Here is a 20,576-nt window from a genome sequence, read left to right on the forward strand (position 1 = left end):
CCATGTCTTAACATTTCCGAATGTATGAAATTTAATAAAATTGGATTAACTATTTTGTTTATGTGGCTGCATGTATTATTCAGGATTAACGGTACATTTACAGAACATTCTCTACTGAGCTTCAAAAGAAATTCATTTCCAATTAGGAAGAATACGGAATGCTTCTCAGACACGAGCTAATTAGTGCTGAATACTTAATTATACACCCACGCATTTCGCCTCTTCCGTCTATCGCTTGCTGTGTACGCTAGGGGTGTTAATCGGCTACTCTGGCATGCTTATTTCTGATGCATATTGAATGCTCATTTGCAATTCCAGCCTTGCTTTTCATTTGGCTACCAGTTTTGAGTTCTGTTTTACCGAATGCCTTAAAAGCCACATTTTTAGGAAGAAAATGACTCCATTTTGCCATGGTGCTATAGGACCTTTAGCCTTTCAGTGTGAGACTTTATATGGAGAATGCAAGTTTCACTATGGGAGCTGAGTGGTGTGTGTTTATCTAGTTCACATTGGGCCCAAACCCACTTGCATGCTCACAGTTCGGTTCCATTTATGGCTGTCTTTCCTGAGCATTACTTTATGGTCGGATATGGCCCTCCTTCTAAGGGATCTCACTAGCTAATAAACCCTTACTATTGTTATGGGTATTCTAGTAGACAAAATATTGTACACTGATGTTTGATGTTTGGAAGGCTACTGTCCTCATGACTGCTAGATAGGAAGTGTGGATCACCATACACAGACTAGGAAATGATCTCTGAGCAAAAACCTTCACCGCTTCCTCTGTCTTTAATAATGCAGATATAAACTAATTACACCCTGCCAGTGGATTGGGGCACGTTTATTAGTGTGGGTTTTTCTCCTGACCTCCAAAGAGCAGACACAACTACAATCCACTTCAGTGAAATTGTTCCGATTGGTAGAGATGTGCACAATTTCCCACTCAATGAGAATCCTCATTTGTTGCTCAGACTAACTGACTTGCGTGTGTTACACCTACTAAACCGCTAGGGGCAGCAGAGCTCTTCACAATGAACCAAGTTTTGTACAGTGAGCAAAGCAGAACCATCTCTAACTTGTCAATCCAAGCGTTCATGCAGAAGTGTAAATGCAACATCATGCCAGGGAAACAACGATGAAGATGAGATCATGGGAGACAAATAAAATACAAAATGGAGAGGACGGCTTCCTGAACAGGGGGCACAGGGGATCAAAGGCTAACAAGACGAGACAATCAAAATATTGCTTGCATTTTTCGTGCATTGGAGGCGAGAAGGGAGAATGCTGCTGTTCTATGTCAAATTGTTTATGATGTATGGCGCTGGGCCAGAAAATAGTTGGGGTTGAAACAATCTTTGTTATGCGAGAGATTTTTGCAGCGATTGGTGTGATGTTTAGTTCATAATAACAAAGTGTCTAAGGGTCAAAAAAGGTTCTCCACTATGTAAAACGTCTGAGACCCAACTAATATATGACCAAATAGTGACAAATAATTGTGTTGGTGTATACTAAAGTCATCACACAAAGCCTCTAGGGTGAGGAAAAAATTCCCATCAGTTCCTGCTCGGTACCGCCCTCTGTCATCATATGGGATCTCCTTATACCCAGGAGAATATGCCGTCCGCCACTAGATGTTCCTGTGGCTGACGCTCAACCATTGATAAATATGTATGTGTATTAAAGATACCGAAATTTGTATGTGGGGGGTAACTGATTTGCAGTGCAAAAGTGACAAAGTGAAAACGTGTGATATATAAAATTGGAGAGAAATGAGTAGATGGGGATATTTTAATATCATCTCGCAGTTCTTCCAAAACTGAAAAACAATGTGGAATAAGAACAGATTTAACATATCTGTTGCAGAAAAGTTCGACATGTTTCAGCATATGTGGCGACTTTTAATGCCACTGCTTTCTTCAGGACCAGTGTGTTGCTACTGCAATTTTAAATAGAAAAATAAATTATATCACCAGATCATTCCAGGTCATACTAGATCTCCTCCTGAACACTACTAAGTAGGAGGAAAATGCATCACCCCCCAGATAGCGCAGAGGGACGCCCTGGAGAACCGACGGACAGAGCGGTGCTCCACTTACCTGAGCTGCAGCCAGGTGGGGTGATGCATTTTCCTCCTACTTAGTAGTGTTCTGGAGGAGATCTAGTATGAGTTGGAATGATCCGGTGATATAATTTATATTTATATTTAAAATTGGCATATTCTCCTGGGCATTAGGAGATCCCATATGATGACAAAGGGCGGTACCGAGCGGGAACTGATGGGAATTTTTTCCTCACCCTAGAGGCTTTGTGTGATGCCTTTAGTATACATCAACACAATTATTTGTCACTATTTGGTCATATATTAGTTGTGTCTCTGACGTTTTACATAGTGGAGAACCTTTTTTGACCCTTAGACACTTTTAGTTATTATGATGTATTTTTGGGGCATGTGTCTATTTGTTGATCAATAAACTAGCCCTTAGACCCTGATCTAAACTGGTGTTATTGTAGTGATTTTTAGTTCTCCTTTAATAATCGACATTGTCCATTTGTCTCTGTTATATTTCCAGATTTACATTTATTTGTGGCTTTCATTGGCAGTTTTTAATTTAATTGGAGATATAGTAGCCTTGTGGAAATGGGATAAATGACTGAAAGAACACAATATTTTTTCAGAGGCTCACTGGAGGAAAAAACACGAACACACACACTCTGACTGTCTCTGTGTCTCTTTCTGTCTGACTGTCTCTCTCTCTCTCTTGTGCGTCTCTCGCTCTCTCGTGCGTCTCTCTCGGTCTGTCTCTCGTTCTCTCTGTCTTTGTCTCTCTCTCTGTCTCTCTCTCTCTCTCTGTGTATCTCTCTCTCGCTGTCTCTGTGTCAATCAATCAATCAATCAATCACAGCATTTATATAGCGCGCTACTCACCCGGAGGGTCTCAAGGCGCTTGGGGAGGGGGGGGTTCTGCTACTGCTCGAACAGCCAGGTCTTGAGCTGCTTCCTGAAAGCGAGGTGGTCTTGGGTCAGGCGGAGGTGGGTCGGAAGGGAGTTCCACGTCTTGGCGGGGAGGTAGGAGAAGGATCTTCCTCCTGTGGTGGCTCTTCGGATGCGGGGGGCGGCGGCGAGGGCATGGTTGGTTGATCGAAGCTGGCGTGTGGGAGTGTAGAAGTTGAGGCGGCTGTTGAGGTATCTTGGGCCTTGGTTGTGTAGGGCTTTGTGTGCGTGGGTGAGGAGTCGGAACGTGATTCTCTTGTTGACCGGGAGCCAGTGCAGGTCTCTCAGGTGTCCGGAGATGTGGCTGTGTCGGGGGATGTCCAGGATGAGTCTTGCTGAGGCGTTCTGGATTCGCTGGAGTCTCTTCTGGAGTCTGGCAGTGGTTCCGGCATAGAGGGAGTTGCCGTAGTCCAGTCGGCTGGTGACGAGGGCCTGGGTGACCGTCTTCCTGGTGTCTCTCTCTGTCACATTCTGATTTGTGTGGGTGGCAAGATCCGTAACTTTGTGGTAATCACAAAATCTATTGAGGTGAAGCCTGTGAAGCTGCACCAGTCCGACCTTTCCGGGAAACATGTAATCTATTCCTTGCAACAAAAGTGCACTGGCGTTTCCAAGCCAGTAATTGTACATGGTGTACTGATTGTTAGGTGTGAAATGGAGCTTTCAGTGTACGCGGGCACGTTGTTTCACTGTATTGAAGAACCCCTTCTACACCCCCACGAAGGTTGGGGTGTTCCATTCCTCCCTTGAAATGAATGCCCACAAAATCACGTGTTTGCGGGTTAACCAACTTTCAAGCCTAAGCACTTTGTGCAACACTCGCTGTTCGCTCCTTGCGTGGCATTTACTCCTGTATATTATATGATAATTTTGGGGGCAAAGTTATTCATCCCAAAAAGAATCGGTTGATTCCAAGAAAAGAGTTAATTAATAAGAATTTAAATTGAAATGTGTTTCCAAACTCCACACCCTTTGTACCGACTTGACAGGAAGCAAGTTCAGAGATAGATTAAAAAAAAAAAGTCTACTCAACACGTTTTGCTGATAGCTTTCTCAAGGCAGAAGTACATAACTATCAATAACATCATGTGGATGAAACCATGCATGAAGGGAAACCCAAAGCAGGTTACAAAAGACAACATTCTGTATGTTTGGCGGTGTGGTCGCATTATTTGGGAGTAAACCAATTGGCCCATTGCAGGCCAATTTTCGTGAATTCCTTACCGTTTAAGATTCAGCAATTTGTGCTCTGACTTACTGGCACAAATGGCTCTGAGAATTTGGGCCAGTGTGTGTACTGACTATCTTACAAAAGAGTCAAGCTAGTAACTTACTATCATATTGTTCGATTTCTTTTCAGTTATACTTTCACTTAAGGCTATGTGTTTCTGATGAACTTAAAGGAAAGTGAAACCCTGTGGTTGGCGATTATTCAAATGAAGATACATTTTTTAAATTATATTGTTTGTGAAAGTTCAAGGACTTAATTGACCATTTGTGGGAATGGGAGAAAAGGGTGCCATTAATAATGTAGGACAATGGAAGTATTGATTTTTTTGTAGGAAGAGTTTTACAATTTGGAGGTTTATGATCCTGACATGTCTCTGCACTTATTGGCTGGTCATTGGGCAACAGAAGGCGTAGTGTGTATTTCAGGCTGTGTGCTTAGCAGAATGCCCAATTGTTCACAGTATGTTTCCTGTGTTCCCACAGGCTTGTGTTGCTTTCTGCTTTATCACCATTCCCTCTCTGACCAGCATCTTTGCACGACTGAACCTCTACCTGCATTCAGGACAAGTAGCATTGGCAAACCAGTGTCTGTCTCAAGGTAAGTCTGGTGTGCGGCTCTCCTGAAAGCCTTGCATTAGCTCTGAAGCATATTTTAACAAAGTGCTTAACTTTGCCAAACGTTTTGCAACCTTGGGTTGTTGTTTATGCTGTTGTGTCAGACGCTTGAGGGTCAGATTAATGTCTGGCAACAGTCGGATGCTCACTGTAGAGTGGGACGCCTCTGCGAGTAAACATGGCGTATGAAACTATGAGTGTTTTATGGATAATTTAGTGATTCTTTGCCTTATTTTAATTTCTCTTGGGAATGCTGATTGAAGGTTAAGAGTGGTTCCAGTGCTTAATTTGTAAAAATAAATGAAGTTCTGGGGCGGAAAATGCTGCCGAGGAGGCTATACAGCTCACTTCTACCTCCAGTGTGCCCAACTTTCAAGACCGGCAATGCCTCAGTCTCTATACTGTAACCATGCTGTGCTGTCTGTCCCATAAGACATGCATTTTACTTCTTTACCTACACCAACAGATGAGTGCGAAAACAAAATGTACACCAAATAAAAATGCGTTTTTTGAATCTATTAATCAGTGCGGTCTGACTGGGTTTGTTGCAGGTCAGGAGGCTGCTTGAGCACAGCAGGTCATGTCACTGCTGGTGCTGCCTGTAATTAGTTTGGCCCAATTATGACGAAGGCATAGGCATCCACTGCTCAGCTTGCTGTGACCCTGCCTGCTACAGCAAAAGCACTGTCCCCAACCGTAATGCTGCAATGCCTGTGAGACGTGAGTATGGCTGTTGCACTTACTGGGCTCAAGCGCACTCAGCAATTAGCATGCTTGGAGGCAGCGCACGGAAACTGCAGATGACTCCATAGCGCATAAAAGATGCGGTGGGCCACAGCCACATCAAGCATGTTGAGGATAGTAGCAATGCAGGGCTGCAGGCCCCCACTGCAATTATCCAATGGGAGGCTTAGGCCCAGGCAGTGGCAGGGTGCAGCAGACTCTGGGAATAGAATGCAAGCCATTCATTAGTGATGACTTCTTGGATTCATGACATGCGTGACGACATCATCACTAAAGTGATGATACACAATCATGCCTGCCTGAACAGATGTATGCCTCCCTATGAAAACATACCAGCCCGTAACCATGCAAGGTATGTGGTCCTTTTTATTTTAAATTAGGCAATTAATATTGAGACCATCACCTGCAGGACCAGAAATCTTAGCCCCTGCCCTGTGAAAGAAGTGCCGGTGCTGAGCACCTGAAAGCACCTGCTCAAATTAAGCACTGAGTGGTTCTCCTAAGCCATCTCCCAGGCAATGTGAGCAGTCTTTCAGGTGCTACAAGGCATAGCATAAAAATGTTGTAAAATTGGAGCAGTGCTCTGGAAAAGACATAATAGATGCTATTAAGTAATAGACTATCTGGTGTACCCTGGGATCAGGTAAAGGCCCAGGTACTTGTTGTTTCCTTTTCACCCGAGGGTTTCAGCAGCGCCATAGTTAACCGGTCCAAGGTCTGTCAGACTCGTGTATGATGTTTGTGCAGTGGAAGTATTGGACCAGGACCTAAATCCAGCGATGCTCAGACATGTTATTCAGGATCAGTGATGAGAATAGTGCAGTTTTGGGGAGAGAATGTGTGTGAGAGCACGCTTGGGAACAAGTACAATTGGGTAGTCATGGCAACCTAATTCAAACTCATTCAAATAATGATGCCGTAGGCACTGCATTGATATTTTAAAACTACAGGTCAAATCTAAGGTATTCTCATAACATTTAGATTTCCCAGCGAACAGTGCCAGCGCTTTGAGCGAGTAAATTCCTGCTGACCAGGTCATTATGCTGACACAGGAAGCTGACTAAGGATTACCATGTCAGACGGTTGTCGCTGCTCTTTTTGTTTGCGCGCAGTGCTGCCCCGGCACCGTGAACAAAGGGACTCATAGCAGAACTGGCTGTGCTTCGCAAGAATGGTGCAAAAACAAATGAGTTGCACAGTCAGTAGTTGTATACTGGATCTTCAATGTTAGTAAAATGATAAAATAGACAAGCAGAGTAATTTATTTGCAGCCTCCCCCGCTGTTTTCTTTAGGAGATGGCTGCATGATCACCGGTCGTGGGGTGATTCTGGGCCACCCAATGAGAAAAAAAATTGGAAAATAGTCTGATCGTTTTTATGCAACTAGGCATATACAGTACTATCATTTTTAAATTGTAATTTCCATTGGTATTTTATTTTTACTTGTAGTATGTTATGTTATGTTATGTTATGTTATGTTATAATGGCTTTTGTAGAGCGCACGGCTACTCAAAAAGAGTGTCCCGGCGCTTTTGGAAAGGAGGGCTGCAGTATACTAACATAACACATTAAAAGAGAAAGTATCACAGACTAAAAGAACACAACAAGTAAAAAGGCCTACTGGGTAAACAACCAGGTTTTGAGGCCCTTTCTAAAAGCAAGTAAGCTGGTGGCTCCCCGAAGTATAAGGGGCAGAGAGTTCCACAGCTGTGGCGCCAGTAGTCCAAAGGAGCGACCTTCTAGGCGCGCTCTCTTCACTCGTGGGACAGTCGCCAAAAACAGGGATTCAGACCTCAGAGAACGAGCCGGACGGTAGAAGGCAAGTCTTTTTTGGAGGTACTTAGCTCCCGTCGCATGGAGGGCCTTGTATGTCAAGGTCAAAGCCTTAAAGGCGATCCGCTTGCGGATTGGGAGCCAATGCAGGGTCTGCAGCAAGCCCGCTGCGCTAGCACGTCTGTTCAATCCAAAAATCGCTCTCGCCGCAGCGTTCTGCACAACTTGGAGCCGCTGTAGCAGGTACTCTGGCAGGCCCAGGTACAGAACGTTAGAATAATCTAGCCTAGAGCCTATCAGGGCCTGCACAGTCAGTTTCCTGTGCTCCTCCGATAAGAGGGGAAGAAATCTCCGCAGCATCCTAAGGAGGCCGAAGCAGATGCCCGACACCCCCAGGATCTGGGACTTCATAGTCAACCCCTTGTCCATCTTGACCCCCAAGTTCTTAGCCATTTGGGATGAACAACTAGGGGGGAACATATTAGTAAGCCACCAAGCCTGCCAGTCTGGCTCCTTGTCACACCCAAAGAAGAGTACCTCGGACTTATCGGAATTGCACTTGAGGCTGTTCAGTTGAAACCATTGGAACACAGCCCCAAGGCAATCCCGGATTCTCTCCCCATCAAAGTCTCCTCCTCTCTTGCACGAGAAGAGGAGCTGGGTGTCGTCTGCATAGGATACGATCCGGGCCCCAAACAACTCCGCCAAAGGGGTCATGAAGATATTAAAGAGGGTCGGGCTCAAGATAGAGCCCTGACGGACCCCGACTCCCAGAGGCGGCATCACGGCGGAATCTGGCGAGGCCCAGACTGTTGGCCGGCTAGAAAGGAGGAAAACCAGCTGAGCACCGTCCCCCGTAGTCCAATCTCACAAAGTCTTGTGAGAAGGCCATCATGGGGGACGGTGTCAAAAGCCGCCAACAAATCCAGCATCACCAGCATGGCTTTTCCCCCAGTATCCAGAACCCCTTTAATGGTTTCTGAGACCTTGAGGAGCGCAGTCTCCGTGCTGAGATTTGGGCGGAAGCCCGACTGGGTGGCATGCAGAATCTCATTCGTCTCTAGAAAATTGGACAGCACCGTCTGCACGTGCTTTTCTACAATTTTCGTGAGAGCCGGCAGCAGAGAGATAGGCCAGTAGTTGACTGGGGCCTTTGGATCCAGACCAGGCTTCTTGAGCAGCGGGATGACCATTGCCTGCTTCCAAGCCTGCTGAACCACTCCCTGGCTCAGCGAGAGATTCAGTAGCGGGTTAGCCAACGGATTAATCACCTCGGCCAATTTCGCCAGAATTTTAGCAGGGCACGGGTCCAAGGGCGAGCCCGATTTCAAGTTGCCCATAAGTGCTAAAGAGGCGGGCGCAGATATAGGTGGAAACACGCTCAGCGTCAAGCCTGGCGAAGCCGGAGGCGATCGGTTGGCCTCAAAATTAATCAGCCCCGCGGGTACAGCCGATGGAAAAGAATCCTGTATAAGTTGGATCTTGCTAGTAAAAAAACTAGCAAGATCAGAGGCCCAGGAGTCAGAGGGCCTCTCCTCAGAGATGTTAGACCGTGGAGATATAAATTCTCTAACTATAGAGAAAATCTCCTTACAGGAGTTGGAGGCAGCTTCTATCCTCCCTGCCAGGTAGGCTTTCTTACCCAGGCGAATGTCCCGGTGATAGTCCTTAACTGCACTCTTATAAGTCAGCTTAGCCTCCGAGTCATATTTTACCTGCCAGGCTCTTTCGGCCACCTTGCACTGCTGCCTCCTGGCCGACAGTGCTGCGGTGAACCAAGGGGCGGAAACCCGTTTAGGAGTAAGACGGGGGCGAGTTCCGGGGCAAAATCGTTAAGCCTGTCTGAAAGCCATGCCTGCAAGGACTCCAGATCCTTCGACAGATCGCCAGAGAGGGGGCAGGGATGATCCAGGGCAGCCTGAGCCAGCATCTCAGGGGTCACTCGATGGTAAGCCCTATGGATTCGACCATGCTGCTGTGGGGCGGCAACAGCCGATTTAACTGTGCCTTTGATCGAAAATTTAGCAAGCAAATGGTCTGACCATAGTACCGGGATAATCTCTAACGCCTCAAGAGGGGATGTCGAGAAAACCTGGTTGAGAGTGTGCCCCTTGTCATGCGTCGGCCCCTGCAAATAGGGAAGCAATCCCAGCGGTGCCAAAGCCTATGAGATTTTAATAGTGGCCGCGTCAAATGAATCATCCATCCGAAAGTTGAAATCCCCGGCCACGATGCAGTGTTCCGCTTTCAGGGCCAGTCCCAGTAAGACGGAGTCAAGATCTTCAAAAAACGTTCCGGGTGGGCCAGGCGGTCTAAAGACCAATAATCCCACTTTATACAGAAAGTGGGGCGGAAACGTACTCTGCATGGTAATGGATGTGCTCCCCTGCCCTGAGTGCACAACTGTATTGATGTATGGCTCCTTGATGGTCTTTTTGTTTTTGTCATATGTGAACACTGATCATGTGCATTCACTATGGCATAGTCCTGTCTCACAGGTTGCAGTCTTGTTGTGCCGGGAGGGGTGCCCAAAGCACTTCCCTCATAGTGGTGAAAGGCTACTGCCTTCACCAGGAGTGAAGCAGCACTGGGGCTGTGGTTGCAGCATTTCTTGTAGTGATCAGTCGGAGTAAACTGGTCCTTTAACCTATGCCACTGGAGTGAGGACAACAGGCTTTTAAAGTTCCGCTGCTTTGTACTTAACTTGCCCTTGGCGCAGAGGTGGTGAATCTGTGCTGGGTGTGTGTGTGTGCCTGGAAAGGGTGCAATACAGGGATAATGCAGTACTGAGAACTCTCTGTATGCTGAATGCATTGTCTTAAATGGATGTCCGCGTGCCTACGAATAGTACAGTACCAGAATGATGTAGTGCTGTGCAGTGCATGCATGATTAATGCATGTGCTAGGTGTATGTGTACCTGCAAGCATAACCATACATGAAGGATGCAGTGGGTGCATAATAAATGCATATTCTGGGTGTATGTGTGTCTATGAGGGGTACAATACATAAAGGATACAGTGCTGGACAGTGCATGCATGTTAAATACAAGTGCTGGATGTATGTGTGCCAATAAGTGGTACAGTACATGAAAGATACAGTGATGTACAGTGTGTGTAGACCATACTGGCACTGGGTGTATGTGTGCCAGTGCATGGTACAATACAGGGAGGGCCCTGGGTTCCATTTTGGGAGGCCCAGGCCTACACGGTGAAACATAGAGAGGAGGTAAAGATATACTCCAGACAGATTTGTGTATTGCTAAATTCTTGTAAGATTGGTGAAACACCCACAGGGAGGAGAGCGCAAGGCTTCCCCATATGCTTCAAAGGGTACTCTGTGATTCAGAGAGAGCTTTCAAGGAAGTCACCCGGGTACATCTCAGGAAGGAGAAGGGGCTAATAAGAGAATCATAAAGAGTAGGGCTGGGAGTCCTCAACTAACCTTGTGGTGCATGTATCACTGTGGGTGACATCCAGGTGTGACCTCTAGTCACTCCCATGGCCTGTCTTGTGTGACTTTCAGCTTTGCATACACTCCTGCTGTGACAGACTGCACAGGGAGTAGAGGAGTGGACACACCAAAAGAAGCAGAACCTCAACATAAAACTTCAAAAGACTCGGACCCTAAATCAGACACTAAATCACATTTGGTGTCCCCAAAATTTGTCATCTGCCAAACATCCAGACTTGCTGTGTGAGGAGGGGAAGCTCTCCAAGACTTCTGCCTGTGACCAGGACTGGGGATCAAGTCCTGCTAGTCTCCCTGTTGCGTGAGGGGACATCACCCAGGGAATCCAAGACCAATCGCCTTGGAGCCTGGAGCAACAGCACCTGTCTGCTTGCCAATACCAGTGTGCCCTGTGAAGGAGAAAAGAGCGTTGGAGGGAACGCTGTCCAGAGGGGCACCCCTTTGTGAGGCTTGACTGTGCAAGGTGTGAGAAAACGACTGCTGCACCGATCAGGTCTTTGTCCATGTGCAGAATAGAGTCTGCGACCCCATTTGTCAGGAGAGGGCTGCCATGAATTTAGCAGCATGCTGTGCTACACCAGTTGGGACGGAGTCCATGTGTAGTAGCGATGGCGCGACTCCGTATGCCAGGAGGGGCACTGTGGAAAAGACTGCTGTGTAGGAGAACAGTAGCCCTGTGTGAATGAATGAATGAATACAGTCTTGTATCGCGGAACTTAACCCGGAGGCATCAAGGCGCCTAAAAGATGGTACAGTTTGTAATATGAACCAATGCAAGATTACAGATAGGACTCTGCAAAAAGCAATGCTTTTAATGCTTTACGGAAGATCATGACAGATGGTTGCCTTTTAATTCAAGGGGAAGGGTGTTCCACAACTTCGGGGCGAGAGAGGAGAAAGCCCTCCCTCCCCACCTGGCTCTAAGAACCCGAGGGACAGACAGAAGGTTTTTATTGGAAGAGCGCAGGGCTCTGCTAGGAGAATAAGGGGATAGAAGAGATCTAATGCCCTCTGAACTTGCTCCATACAAGGCCCCATTGATAAGGCATAGGATCTTGAAAGAGATCCTGGCCTGGATGGGTAGCCAGTGCAGATTCTTTCTGGCTAAAGTGGCAGAGGAGAGGTAGGGGGCATCAAGAACAAGTCTGGCCGCCGCGTTTTGTACTATCTGCAAGCGCTGGATGAGCTTTTTGTTAGCGCCTAGATAGAGCGCATTACAATAGCCGCCTCACTGTGTGGCAGTGAGGCGGCAACCACGTATGCTGGAGGGGTCGCAGTGGAAAAGAATGCTGTGCGGATAGGGCCATAGCGCTACGCTGTAGTGAGGCTGTGACCCCGTATGCCTAGAGAAGCAGCCTTGGAGAATTTCACTGTGCGGATCAGGCTGTTGACAGTGAGTTGCAGTGACCCCACATGTCAGAGGGGGTCACAAAGATCAGCAAAAACTTCAACTTGTTTCAAGTGATTCAAGACAGGATCATCGTAGCCACCCCTCATTGGGTGCTGGACAAACACTTACCCTGCTGGAAGAGCAGCAGAAAGCCTCCGGTCGCTTTAGGATCACGACTAGGAGAGACTGCACCTGATGAATGAAACGCTGCCTGGGCCATTTGTGGTCAGCTTACCTGAACTTGTCTGCAGCTGCTTCCTGTGCCTACGGATGGGGCGCACTCAGGAACTCCAAATGCTTCACTCCTGCTGTAAGACTGTTATCGAGCCTGTCGGCCCCAGGGGAAGTTGCTACTAATATCTCACAATAGCACTGGAACACAATTAAATGAATTACATTTTTTGGTGGTGTAATGGCTGGATTTTCTGTTTAGATGGGATCAGCCCCCAGGGGCCCCTATGACCCAGCCAAAACGTACTCACCTTCCCTCCTCAGATCGTATTCACAATGAATAGATATACAGATATATATACAGGTCGCACCTAAGGATGGGGAATGACAATATACATGTACGGATTTTCTACAATATCTTATTCACATCAGTTGGTCTCGCGGCCACCCCGACCCAGACCGTTCTACCCTAGGGCAGATCTGACACACAATCCGGTGTGTCTACACATGGGCCTGCAGAACCCAATGCTCCCTTTTCCAAACTGTTCGCAATCCTGCGAAACTACACGCCAGTATCCTCCCTGGCGTTCTCACTTATTCAAGCCACAATCCAGTGGGTATACACGTTGGTCTCCCCCCCAACGTTCTCACTAACGCCGCATATCAACGACGACCACATTCCTATGAATCATTATTGGGATAATATCTCAGTGTTCTACTCGGGATAGGACTACAATAATAACTTTGAATATGGTTCCAGATTGTATAGTGTACTCCCTGCTCTTGGCATCAAAGGTCCACTCACTCCCTCCTTATTCGATCACCATTTACCTGATCGGGATTTCTCATCCGTTCACCTAAACAGCTTTCGACTAGGAATGTAGTTTACCAAGATTGAACACGAACACCAGGTACACAATAATTCTATAAGAATTAGGGTATTTATTAACAATAGACACAAATCACATTACTATGCAACATAAATCCTGCAAGAAAAAGGTAAAGATTAGAGTGCACATTCTATTAAAGTTAGACAGAGGTCACCTTATTAGTGGGAAGTCTGGACTCGGCAGTCATCTAGGTTCCCTTCTCGTCTCTGTATCCTGGCTCGCCTTGCAGTCACCCTCAGCCGTCACAAGTACACGTCTGCACCGCTAGGCTCAACCTCGTCTGCTTCCCCTCAGGACACCGGAACCTTGCTGATTATTAGCTACCGTTTCTCTCTCTCTCTGACAGTGCGCTCCGCGCTGCTTCTCATTCAGTCTTTCTCAGAGAGTTTCGGTCTTAAATCTTTCTCCGACTTCAAAGATGGCGACTTGTCCACCATGAGATGAATAATGGCAGAGATGCTAACGGCTAGATGCCGCCTACGGACTAACTGACAAACTGACGAACACCTTCGCAAATATCAAAGCCCGTTCCTTCATGGAAATTCACGGCCAGTAACCTGCCGCCCACCAAATTCCTGTACCTCCCCGTACCAAGGACACTTTCCCAGCCGGCCGGCCTGAAGTTGTGTCTGCGGAGTGGAGAAAAATACATTCCTTCGATAAGGGTCAGCCTGAACCGGTTCTCTCCAAGCGAACAACAGCTTGAAACTAAAACATTACACTTCACCTAGAAAGCCTTCTCGAGCTACCGGGCAGAAAGCAAAATGGAGTCTGTCTCGTTTAAGGCCTACGGAGCCCACAATATGCATAGCTCCATGGAAAATAGCCCAGCATGTTAGTAAATGAGCAAATCATAACTAGTACTTATATATCTATCCCCTAACTTAAATTCATAAGCCTTACTTTAAGGAAAATGGTACGAAAATGCCCTAATATATGTAAGACAGGGTCCCTGTCTATCGGCCTAATCCCTATGCTATGGGGGTAATAGGCTGGAGTCACTCTCCATCATTCTCCTTCTCCAAAGAGCTAGCAAAAAGGCAGCCACTACATTACACCCCTTGACTTCAGTCTATTAACCACAAACTAAATGGAACTAACATCGGTAGAAGAATAATATGAAACAAAACTAACTGATCTACGACCCTTGCTAAGTCTAAAAAATTGCAGCAGGGAAGGGATGCACTGGATAAAGCAACAAATAGCTATTAGGACACAAACAGTGACAATAATCCCCCCTAAAATCTGTCGTAAGGAATGCATGTCAGGGAGCCAATTAAAAAGCCAGTCAAAGAAACCCTGATCTATGTGTTGTCTAATTTCTGCAGTCAAGTCGTGGAGTTTGTCAATATGGGATTGGATAGCTTTAGAATGGTCAGACAAATTAAAACAGCATAGACCTTCAAAATCAGAACATTCATGACCATGTTTCAACAAGAGATAATCAATGGCGGCCCTGTTCTGCAAAATAGCTCTACGTTCACCTTGGGCATCTAATAAGAGATCAGATAAAACAGTAGATGTTTGGTTAAGGGACTTAACCATCCAGCAGGCCATTTTGCCGATTGTTTTGGCATTATAAACGGCCAATGCAGGCACTCCAATGATAGAAAAAGCTAAACCAAGGTACTCTGATCTGGAATAGAGATGAACAGAGGAATCACAATCTTCATGCAATGACATCGAATCACGTACAATACGGGAATGTGAAGTAGGATGTGAGGAAAACATAAGCAGACTCAATCTAGTGATGGCACATGGGCCACCAGAAATATTCGCAGGAATATAGGGCCAAGATGAATTCCCACAGGAAAAGAGCCATCCAGCTGGCAATAGCATTGAACGATAATGGCTAGTGGCTACTAATAAACGTTTACATGTCATATTATTTTTAACTGAAAGACATGAATTCGGAAGTCTCTTTGAACATAACAAACGTTGATGAGCTGAAAAGGAAGTAGCGGCTTGGAGCTTCAGCTTCAAGCACTCAGTAATAGCTTTAGGGTCACAAGTCATAATGAAACATAGGTCTCCAGGGGTAATATTAAAAGTAGTAATGCGGGAATGAAAAGGGACATCAAGGTCTGGAAGAGCAGTACATGAGGGACAAAATTCATGGGCCTCAAAGTCGCCCAGAATAACATTAGGTCGGGCATTAGATATGTTAAAAATATGACGTAAAGTTTCGGTGGATGCAGGGACAGCAACCAAACAGGTCGCTAAAATGTCAGTGACAGACCTCATTGGGGTAAGGCAAAAATGCGGAGAGTTCGTCACCCGCTTTGCGAGTGCAATCCAAAAGTTCGACGACGTGTCCCATGCGGACCGCGGGGCTCTTATTATCCCATCAACCGGCGTCGGTGGATCCTCTCCTCTCCCGGCGTAGCAGGCCAAAAGGAGTCCAGCGCCGACACATCCTGCAGCAGCAATCCAAAGAATGATCTGGAAGAATACAAACACAGGCCTTAATCATTCTCGTAAGTAACATTTATCAGCTGGGACAGCTTCCCAGCCATCTTTCCCTGGCTTCATCACCAAAACGGTGTTGTCATGACCGGTCGCAATAATATCAGCCTGTTCAGGAGGATTTTTAGGCGATTGCACCCATATCTTAGCTCCAGGAAGATCAGACGATCCGAAGCCTTTTTGTCCTCGCACAGTTAGCAACGTCGGGGCAGAGCCTTTTTTGATCTCACCACTGAAGACAGGCATAATCAATAACTGAGCAACACGGTCAGACTTTTTGATGAACAAATCCGTCTCACTGCTATTAAGCAGGAGAACCTTAATCTCTCCCTGGTAATCACTGTCAATTACTCCTCCGAGTACTTGTACACCTTTCAGGGCCAGGCCAGATCTAGGGGCAATTAATCCAAAACTACCGGCAGGTATACAGACACCAACGCCAGTTTCAACAATAATTCGATCCTAGCCTGGAAATTTAGCATCATTTAAAGCATGCAGGTCGAGACCTGCGGAACCTGGGGTTGCTCTACATGGAGCCAACGCACCGGGGGTAATTTCCCAATACATGACAGTATTTGATATAGAATTTGGTTTCGCATCAACATGTGGAGGAAACAAACGCATTAAAGGAGATTCAGCATGTAACAAAGGACGATTATTCAAAATTAACAAAGCTTGAAGCAGGACATCTCTCCACTGGCTGTAACGGTCATCAGTCAACTTGCGCAACTGTTCTTTCAACAAGCCATTCATTCTCTCAATCAATCCTGAAGCTTGTGGGTAATATGGAATATGAAACACCCAATCAATATTATTTTCCGTACAGAATTCCTGCACCAATCATCCACGAAAGTGGGATGCATTATCTGATTGAATCTGGAATGGGACACCATAGTACAGAATAATTAGCTCCAGGGTTTTAATTGTATTCACTTGGGTAGCATTCTTGCAAGGGAAAGCGACCAAAAGGCCACTATAAGTATCAACCACTGTACAAATATATTGACAATTTCTGCTCATAGGGAGCGGACCAATATAATCAATCTGCCAAATTTGGGCGGGCAATTTACCTCGATGTAAGTGACCTCGAACAATCTGAGGCACCTCTTTTTTCTTAGAATGCTGGCAAATAGGACAATGTAGAATGACATCTTTTATTAAAGAAAAGGGAATATGAATTCCTCTATCGGCAGCCCACCTGCTAGTGGCTTTCTCTCCAAAATGTCCTGCTTTCTGATGGGCCCACTTCGCCAATCCCGCCAAATCAGAATCCTGCATGGTAACCACTGCCTCAGAAATTTTAGACTGTTCATCTGCAATATTATGAAAAAATTTGTCAAGGGAGTCAATTGGAGTATGAGCATCCACGTGAAAGATTGTTACAGTACTCTGCGGGAGCAATTCCCAAATTTCTTGCCACAGCTCTTTGCCCCACAATTCCTTCGAATGCAATTCCCAATTATGAGAATGCCATGTTGGCAACCACACCGCTAGTCCATTTGCAGTGGACCAGGAATCAGTGAAAATATGACATGTACCAGGTAGTTCCTGTTTCAAAACTTGGTAAACTGCATAGAGTTCAGCATATTGACTACTCTTACCGTCTCCAGTTGTGCACAACAATTTCTGTGTAATCGGATTATAAGAGACAGCTTTCCAATGTCTTTTGTCACCAATGAACTTCGCAGAACCATCCGTAAACCACACATGTTTTCTATCCTCCGCGGACAGATCATCAAATGATTTACCCCACTTCACGGGAGACTCCTGCACTACGGGAACCGAACACTCACTTTCACTCTCATTGGAGGGCGCCTGCGCCACTCGCTCATGTAAAACCGCCACACCTTTCGGACCCACACGTGCCCTGTCCTGAATGTACCATTTCCATTTAATCACACTAGCCTCCTGAGCATGTCCAATTCGATGGGACTTTGGTGAACTCAAAACCCACTGCATAATGGGAATTTCAGGCCTTAAAATCACAGCATGGCCTAAGGTCAATTGCTCGGTATCCACCAGAGCCCAATAGCAAGCAAGCAGCTGTTTTTCAAAAGGTGAGTAACGCTCACCAGCCTCAGGTAACTTTTTGGTCCAAAAACCTAATGGCACTTTTTGTCTGCCCTGCTTTTGCCACAAACTCCAATTGGCATACAGGCCTTCCACGGACACATTCAAATCCACATCACCTTCACTCACGGGCCACAAATCCAAAGCATACTGAATAGCTTCTTTAGCCAGATTGAAAGCAGTCTGTTGAGGTTCACCCCATTCAAACGCATTCTTTTTACGAGTGACTCGATACAGTGGAGCCAAGATTTGACTCAAATGGGGAATATGCTGACGCCAAAATCCAAACAAACCAATAAAGCATTGAGCTTCTTTCCTGTTTCTGGGAATAGCAAAATCAAGTATTTTCCGTTTAACCTGTGGAATCACCTCTCTGTGACCCTCATGCCAATTAATTCCTAAAAATTTCACAGCTTGGGATGGAGTTTGTAATTTGTCAGGATTGATTTCCCAGCCTTTCGCTCGCAAACAATCAATGATTTGATCTAAATGGGACTGCACCTGGTCCTGCGTTTCACCTTGAATCAAAATGTCGTCAATATAATGACAAACCTGAACTTGTGGATTCGTGGGCACTTCAGACAAATGTTCCGCCACCAGCCGGTGACAGATCGTAGGACTATGTACATAGCCTTGAGGAAGACTCCGGAACGTCATTTGACGTCCATTCCATGTGAAACTGAATTGTTCCTGACATTCGGGGGCAATCGGAATTGAAAAGAACGCGTTAGCAATATCAATAGAAGCATACCATGTACCTGGATGCTTTTGAATTCTCTGAATCAGTGTGACAATGTCAGGCACAGCAACAGTCAATTTAGGTGTATTTTTATTTAATTCTCGATAATCAACAGTCATGCGCCAAGAGTTGTCACTTTTGCGCACGGGCCAAACGGGATTATTCCAAGCAGATGTGACCGGAGTAATGACTCCTGCGTCAACCAAATCCTGAATCGTAGCGGTAATTTCTTCATGACCACCTGGGATGCGATATTGCTTTTGAGAAATCACTTTCGTTGCTAAAGGTATTTTAATAGGTGGCATGCGTAAACGGCCAACCCGTACGGGTCTGGTCGAAATGTACTGTCGTGTACCAAATTGATAGCATCCATCATCTAAATGCAAAGTCATACCTTTCAAAATGTCAATTCCAATAATGTATTCCAAAAGTGGCACAACCAACACAGAGTATTCTCTACGAGGAATTCTACCAATTTTAATTTCGAGTGCAGTTTGAACTGCGGGTGTCTCCTTACCACCCAGACCAGTAATCGTAAAAGACTGTCCATGACATTTTCTCGACTTACCATGAATTAAAGTGGCCTCCGCCCCAGTATCAACTAACGCTCGGGCCCTTTGGATATTACGATGTTTCCAAAAAATCTCAATATCTACATAGGGTCTATAATCTCTGTGGGCCCACTTGCGTACCGGAGCTTGACCTATTTCCTAGTCCTTGTTCCTGCACTCTGTCAACCAAGACAAATCAGGGTAAATATTCTCGGTTTTCTTCGGTATTAGAATGTCAGAGAGTCTGTTACGATCCTCCCTCTTTCTTACGTCAGGGGAATAACTCCTTGCATCTCGTCGTCTGCTAGAAACACGATCATCACTTCCCCTTTCACGATCATCCTCTCTCCCCCTCCCATCAGTACGACGAGGGGATCCATCACGTTCATAGCGCCGATCATCACGGCGATCAGAATTCACACGTCGTCTCTCATCACCACTGTCATCCGAACCACGATCATACTCATTCTTCCGCACACGACGGGCACCCTCCTTTCGATCCAAACCACGCTTACGAAACATGTCCCATAAGCGATTATTAGGCTCGCCATCAATGTCTTCCCTTTTGACACCATCAGCAATGAGAGCAAGAAACATGTCACGTCTAGAGAACTTATAGTCCCCACCAGTACGACCCTCAGGTCGAGATTGTCTTTCAGGTTTAAACCATTCACCCAGCTCACCAAGCTGACGAACAGACTCAAGCACAACAGACAAAGGATTGCCAGTTTGATTAATCAATAATGTCATCATGACCTGCTTGTAAGCAACAGGAGAAGAACGGATAATGCGATTACGCACAGAAGATGTTAAAAGACCATCCAATAACTTGTCAGCAGTACTAAGGAAGATAGACGTTTTCATGACTTCCTCTTTTAAACGTTGCGACGCATCGCGCAGAGTGTACCACGGTTTCTCATCAGTAGGCCAATCAGATTCAGTTGGATATTTATGATTACAGCCGTCAGACGCAAGCTGGAGCAAAGAAATTTGACCAGCACCATTATAATTCCGAAAATGATCCTGAATCGTAGAATCAGAACTCAAAGAGCAAAATCGTAAGCAATCAACAGCATCGAGCATAATACCGGCAGCGCCAAGCTCATAAAGGCGCACCATCCAGGTAAGCAAGGCCTCACCAGGCCGTTGTCGAAATCTTTGTAAAATGTCACTAACCTCCTGCTGAGTAAAGTCTTCAATACAATCAAGAGCTATACCACCCGGATTACCAGGGGCCTGTTGTAATTTTCGTCGAAAAATCGGGTGAGCAGAAACTGCGGGAAGAGCTTCCGAGGAAGCCCGCATCTTAGATTTAACAGCACAATCAGGGCAAGCTACGTCATCCACACGGGAAGAACGAGCACGGTCACAATCGGGAGTTGAATCAACACATGTAGCAGATTTACAATCACGTCCGGTGCGAGAAGACTCGCGCTTGTCACCCTCCTCACCCTCCTCTGCCGAGGAGTCAGAAGT

At 46.0% G+C, this 20,576-nt stretch overlaps 1 protein-coding gene across 1 annotated transcript in view; it reads left to right on the top strand.

The window, feature by feature from the left end:
• Nucleotides 1–20,576, top strand: part of VPS35L (VPS35 endosomal protein sorting factor like) — a 495,721-nt gene that overhangs the window by 294,473 nt on the left and 180,672 nt on the right. The window contains exon 26 of the mRNA XM_086940786.1: nucleotides 4,706–4,820. Coding sequence (XP_086796912.1) covers nucleotides 4,706–4,820 — 115 coding nt within the window. The remainder of the gene's footprint in view (nucleotides 1–4,705; nucleotides 4,821–20,576) is intronic.

Source organism: Lissotriton vulgaris, chromosome 10, assembly GCF_964263255.1.
Source record: "Lissotriton vulgaris chromosome 10, aLisVul1.2, whole genome shotgun sequence".
NCBI lineage: Eukaryota > Metazoa > Chordata > Amphibia > Caudata > Salamandridae > Lissotriton > Lissotriton vulgaris.